The 6,519-nt window shown below is 22.2% G+C and overlaps 2 protein-coding genes across 2 annotated transcripts; one reads left to right on the top strand and one right to left on the bottom strand.

The window, feature by feature from the left end:
- Positions 1-766: 766 nt before the first annotated feature.
- Positions 767-2,531, top strand: LOC102681742 (electron transfer flavoprotein subunit beta). Its single transcript, XM_006619788.1, has 3 exons — positions 767-1,097; positions 1,308-1,706; positions 1,804-2,531. Exons 1-3 carry the CDS (start codon positions 1,047-1,049, stop codon positions 2,113-2,115), a joined length of 762 nt encoding a protein of 253 aa, XP_006619851.1. The 5' UTR covers positions 767-1,046; the 3' UTR covers positions 2,116-2,531.
- A 655-nt stretch (positions 2,532-3,186) lies between these two features.
- Positions 3,187-5,552, bottom strand: LOC102681602 (protein UBASH3A homolog). Its single transcript, XM_006619787.2, has 4 exons — positions 5,412-5,552; positions 4,845-5,082; positions 4,077-4,778; positions 3,187-4,002 (listed from the first exon to the last, which is right to left on the bottom strand). The coding sequence occupies exons 1-4, from the start codon at positions 5,516-5,518 to the stop codon at positions 3,211-3,213; spliced, it is 1,839 nt and encodes a 612-aa protein (XP_006619850.1). The 5' UTR covers positions 5,519-5,552; the 3' UTR covers positions 3,187-3,210.
- Positions 5,553-6,519: the final 967 nt, after the last annotated feature.

Raw genomic sequence — 6,519 nt, 5'->3', positions numbered from 1 at the left:
TAAATTATAATATTTTTATAGAGAATTATAATAATAAATTAATATTATTTATAATATTAATAAATTAATAAATTATTATAAAATATTAATAAATTAAATTAATTAATATATATAGCATATTAATTAATATGTATATTTCATTCGTGTAATAATTTGAAATATTTTAAAAAATGTTTTAAATTTTTTTAAATAAATAAATAATACAATATAATTTTTAGAATAATTAATAATTATTAGAATTATCATTTTGAAATTAATAAGACTGTAAAAAATATATGATAATTTCTATTTATATTTTTTTTCAATAAATAAGTAATTCAAAAGAGATTCAAAAGAAATTCAAATAACAGTAATTGCTATATATAATTGCTATAAAATAATGATTCATTTCTTTATTCTTTACATATTATATGTCTTTCATTTTCATGTCGCAAGATTGAAAATGGCCTTAATTTATAATATACTAAAATAAAAAAATAACAAAATATTGTTATAAATTATTTGTAAATCCAATTAAAATAAAAATATATCTTTACTAATATAAAAATATAATTATAAATTTTGTTATCTTATTTATTTTATAAATAAATTATGATAAATATGGAAAGAAAGAAATTATATCATAAAAGTAAAAACATATTTATTACAAGTTTTACATCATTACGATAAAAATTATTTTTATTCTCTTATCTTTCAAATAATTTTGGAATTATTTTACTGTGATTAGAATTTTGTTTGAAACAATTATGATATTATAGTTTAGTTATATACATCAACACTGTATGAAATTGTATGAAAATATGTCCATAAAATCAGCATGAAGTGCATGAAAATAAGTCCATAAAATCAACACATATCAAAGTATAATGAACTTTAGACTATTTAGATTTACTAAATAATCAAAATATCAAACAGACCAATCAAATAGTAGTTTGACTATATATAAAAAAGATTGTATAGTTCTGTAAATATTTCAACATATATTATGAAAAGATAATTATATACTTTTATTTCGTATAATTTATCGATCTGTTTCTTAATCAACAATGGCACGAGCACTTGTAGGTGTAAAAAGAGTTATCGATTATGCAGTTAAGGTAATTAATAATATAAGTATGATATAAAATTTAATAATAATATATGTTAAAAAATATAATTTTAATCATAATAAGTTAAAATAAAAATCTAATTATTACGTAATATATTAATTATCACGATAAAAAATAAGTATTCTAGATTGAAATAATTGTAAATAATATTTTTCATTTACATTTTGTAATATATTTTTATTTTACTTTATATTTTAGATTCGTGTTAAATCAGATAAAACAGGTGTTGTAACAGATGGAGTAAAACATGCAATGAATCCTTTTGATGAAATTGCAATTGAAGAAGCTATACGAATGAAAGAAAAGAAATTAGTACAAGAAATAATTGCAGTTTCATGTGGACCTCCACAATGTCAAGATGTAATAAGAACTGCCCTTGCAATGGGTGCTGATAAAGGAATTCATGTTGAAATACCTGGACCTGAATATGAAACTTTGCAACCTATTCATGTTTCTAAACTTCTGGCCAAATTAGCTCAAGAAGAGAAAGCAGATTTAATTATTGTTGGAAAACAAGCTATAGATGATGATAGTAATCAAACTGCACAAATGATTGGAGGTATTTTAGATTGGCCAACTGGAACATTTTGTAGTAAAGTAAGTTACAATATTAAATAATATTATTTAAAAATATATTTTAAGCAATATTAAAAACTATTTATTACAATGTATATTTTATATTTTTTTGTGATAGATTGAAAAAAATAATGATGATCTAACTGTTACACGTGAAGTTGATGGAGGTTCAGAGGTTGTTAAAATAAAAATGCCAACAGTTTTAAGTGCTGATTTACGACTTAATGAACCACGATATGCTACATTGCCAAATATTATGAAAGCTAAGAAAAAACCAATTAAAAAAGTAACAGCAAAAGATCTTGGTGTAGATACTACAGCAAGAATTGAAATTTTATCAGTTGAAGAACCACCAGTTAGACAAGCCGGAACTATTGTACCAGATGTTGATACATTAATTGCAAAACTAAAGGAAAGTGGACATGTATAATTATTAATATTGTTATAGAAAAGTATAAACATTTTATAATATCTTACATTTATTATATTTTTTACTAAATTTTATTTTATATAAAAAAATTTTTTAAACATTATGAGGTATACTATATATTATACTTTAATAAATTTTTTTCTATAGTAAATAAAATAGTAGATTCTTTCATGACATAACTGATATTTGTAATGAAATAACATTTTATATATTTCTTTGGTAAATAACATTTTCCTACATTGATTTTGTACTTCTATATCTCCATACATTATTTATGCCAACTATTATTTCATAGGTTTATACAATGTATGAAAAAATTTTGTTATTTACTGATTTTCATAATTTCCACTTAAATAGATTTTTTGTAACAATGAATTAAATTATTAAACATAAAAATAATATATTTTAAATCTAAATTATATGTGCATTCATATATTTTGTAAAAAATATTAGATTTGATTTCATATTTTTTCATTATTTATGTATACATAATGTATACATAATATGCAACAATAAATTTAAAAAATTGAATAAATAATAGATTAATAATTTTTTGAATTTTTACAATTAAAGATAAAAAAAATTATAATATATCAAATTTTTTAATGTCATGATTTTTTAAATACATTCTCTAAGACTTTGAATGTATTATTAATATTTTTCTATCAAATGTTATAAATACTATCATAATATCATAATATCATATTACTAAAAACTTTCTAAACATTCAGTACGAAATCTATGAAAGAATATATCTTTTTTTAAAATATCAATTCAAATTTTTTTTTTGAGACACATATTCTAAATTCTTTATAAAGAAGGTAGAATTGAATGTCAATACCCGTATTTATTGTCCTATAAGTATTAATTTTTGTAATTATTGAATAGTTAACTGGCATATTTTATTATATTATAAATAACCCAACCCAGAATATATAATTTTTTAATACATTTTCTCTCTTTTTAATCTATTTTGTATAAATTAAATGTTACAAAAAAATTCATTGTATTTTTACAGTCTTTTATGTTTAAGCAGCTTTTATATAACAAAAGATAAAAAGAGAAAAAAACTGTATTTAAAATATTAATTATTTTTTACAATAATACTTTCCAATCAAATCTAGTATTACTGGTATGGGTTATAGGTGGAAATGGAGGTGGATGAAGTTGCCAACCATTCAATTCTTCACGTGCTGTTAGACATGCTAAATATGGTACTCTCTGTGCTAATCTTGTAACTTCTGAAGCTGGTGGAACTCTTCCACCTGTTAATTGCCTAGTACAAGCTGCTAAAGAAGCAGCATGAGCTACTATTAAAATATTCCCTACTGTATTTTCAATAATTCGTTTGATTAATTCGTAACTTCGTTCATAATACTGAGCTGCATTTTCCTTTAATGGAAGTTCTTTTGCTTTAATAATTGGATCATAATTTTTATCTATGTTAAAACCTGCTTTTGTTAATTCTTCAGATGTCATCCAAACTGGAACACCATTTGGATACCATGCTAACCATTCTATAAGACCTGGCTCTATTTTCATTGGAATATTCAAGTTTAATCCTTTTAAGATATGAGCCAATGTTTGTATACATCTTAATGATGGAGATGTGAAAACCACATCAATTTTAATACTAGATGATTTCATAGCTTCTCCTACTAAACTTGCTTGCATTTCACCTACAGTTGTCAAAGGGCTATCATTTCGAAAATCTTGTATATTTCTTGATGGTATTTCTTTTGGCATATTTAAATCTCTACGAACATAAGATCCATTTGGTTCAAAACAGTAACGAATCCATGCTCCAAATGTAAAATCTACTCTTTCTCCATGGCGGCATATAAAAATTTGTCTTGAGAAACTTGGAGGTGCTTCAGAAGCCTCTATCTACATATGTAGATAAAAGATTAAAATTGGAATTTTTATACATGAATAAATAATAAATAATTAATATAATTTACTGGTTCATTAGTTGTTGCTACTCCATCAGGGCTGTCTACAGAATCACTTGATAATAATTCTGGTGGTTTACGAGTTAGAGGTATTTCTTCTTTTTCTAAAATTTCACTTTTATTGTCAGTAATTTGTATAGTAGTGTGTAAAGTCCATGAATCTGATTCAGCTGTACGTTTTGTATGATTTAAAGGTAAATGGCCTGAAATACCAGTTAACCAAGAGATACCTTCGACCCAACCATCTGTAGATGCACTACATGCCCCTTCTGGAATATAAATGTAATCTCCTACTCTTAATTCTAATTCATCATGTTCTCTAGGCATATGAGCATGTGTTACTTTATGTACATGTATGTTTTGTAATCTAGGATCTCTAGAATATAATCTTAGTTCCCAATTAGTTGGACAAGTAAGTATTAATTTTTCTACCATTAAACGCAATTGTTGATATAAATTGCTAGGAAACTGATAAGCTAGTGTCAAATGTAAAGATTTTACTTGAGGTTCTGCAGAAATTCCCAAACTTGAAAGTTTGTTTACATAATGAATAGCAACATTTTTCAGCCATTCTACATTTGCTTTTTTAACAAATAAACCCATAAAATTAGGAGAAATATATGTTTCTAATTCAATATTATCTGATAACTCATTTTGGTTAATTACATTTTCAAGAATATTTACCAACTCTTCAGTAGATTCATCTGGTGCCTATAAATAATATATTTGTATTATTTTTATTTATATCATATTATTAAAATTAAAATAATTTCATACTCTAAAAAATGACACAAGTGTAATATGTGGCATATAATTATGAGCTCCATTCCTTATAAGTTCTTTACTTTCAGACCAAAATCTCATTAACTGTTCAGCTAGTTCACCCGTAGGACAAGCATATAAAATATATTGTCTATGAGTATAAGTATCCAAAGTTGGATCTCTAACATGAGCTACTAGCCAATCAGATGCAAGTTGAACACCTCGATGCCCTGTAGCAGCTAATGCTTTCTCTCTATAAACAATACAATATCTATTTGAATTGTTATGACTTATAGTTAGTAAAATATTTTTAATTATATTTTGTATAATAATTATACAAAATTTTTATAAAATTATATTTTTTTATTTATTAAAAAAATAATGATAAAAAAATATATAATATATTAATTACAATAATAAATATAAACAATCACTGTAGAACAAACATAGAAAGAAAACAATAGTGATATTTAATATTTGACAGCTGTTTGTTTACACTGAATGCATCATAATCGTTTATAATTGTTTATAGAATAATAAAAAGATATTGACAATCTTTTATAATTGTTGTATAATACTTACGCTCGATGTTTTGGAAAACCTAATTGTAAGAGTGTTTGTAATGGTGTTAAATGTTGTTTTAAAATTTTCGTTGGAGTTGGATTTTTCCGTGGCGGTAACGTCGCCATGACGGTACATTACATCTTACTTACTTGTTACCAACATTGTTAAAAAAAATGCTTTATATTTTTATATCAAATTGAAATATCTATTCGATTTTCAAATACAAACTTTTAAATTTTTAACTATTATGAATAATATTTATATAACAATTTTTATATTTCAAACATTATTTAAAATGTTCTAAAATCTTCCAAAGTTTTATTTGATAAAGTTGTAAAAAAAATTTATTATTAAATCAACATCCTTGGAAATTTTTTAGAAGAATTTGCTTATAACAGGTAAATTGCATTTTTTATTAAGTATAAAAAATTATACTTATCTTAATATATAATATGTTCCAATTATAGCTATGCTACACAATAAGATAATACAATATAAGAATAACATGATAAATTTAAACTTATATTTTGAATTAATATTCAATAATTTCATTTCATTTATTCAAAAAAAATAATAGTACAATTTTTTTATATTTCATTTTTTATGTCAATTTATATTTTGATTAATATTAGTAATAGATAAATAATCATTTTATTATAAAATTAAATAAATATACTTAATAAATTTGCATCAATTATTTAAGAATTAATTAATTTTAAAGAAAAAATAAAAATAAAAAAAGGAATAAAAATTTTTTATTTATAATTGATATATGAAATTTATTATATATATAAGATTATAATTTGAATAATTATATCTTTTATTTCTTTATATGCAACGCATACTTTATAACAATTTTAAACAATATCATATAATTGATATATGTAAACTTAGTAAAAAACAATGATATGTTTATATATATTCATTCATTATAAACATTCTTTTTGTTCTGTATAATATTACAATAGAAAAATATTAAAAAAAATATTAAAATTTATTTGATGATATTTCGATTTATATTTTTTATAAATTTTTATAAATTTTTATCTCCAAATGTTGTAAATTTTTTTATTAATTAATTTCATATTAATAATTCTATTATTTCAATTCCGCTAATTTCAATCTT

The sequence above is a fragment of the Apis dorsata genome, unplaced genomic scaffold, assembly GCF_000469605.1.
Source record: "Apis dorsata unplaced genomic scaffold, Apis dorsata 1.3 scaffold_437, whole genome shotgun sequence".
In the NCBI taxonomy this organism is placed as follows: Eukaryota; Metazoa; Arthropoda; class Insecta; order Hymenoptera; family Apidae; genus Apis; species Apis dorsata.
Note: the sequence above shows the minus strand (reverse complement) of the source record. Positions and strands in the feature narration are given on the sequence as shown.

Coding starts and splice junctions, on each gene's coding strand:
- LOC102681742 (XM_006619788.1), top strand. CDS start 1,047: ATGGCACGAGCACTTGTAGGTGTAAAAAGAGTTATCGATTATGCAGTT. Junction 1,098..1,307: donor TTATCGATTATGCAGTTAAG/GTAATTAATAAT, acceptor TTTATATTTTAG/ATTCGTGTTAAATCAGATAA. Junction 1,707..1,803: donor CTGGAACATTTTGTAGTAAA/GTAAGTTACAAT, acceptor TTTTTGTGATAG/ATTGAAAAAAATAATGATGA.
- LOC102681602 (XM_006619787.2), bottom strand. CDS start 5,518: ATGGCGACGTTACCGCCACGGAAAAATCCAACTCCAACGAAAATTTTA. Junction 4,779..4,844: donor CACTTGTGTCATTTTTTAGA/GTATGAAATTAT, acceptor TATTATTTATAG/GCACCAGATGAATCTACTGA. Junction 4,003..4,076: donor TAGCAACAACTAATGAACCA/GTAAATTATATT, acceptor CTACATATGTAG/ATAGAGGCTTCTGAAGCACC.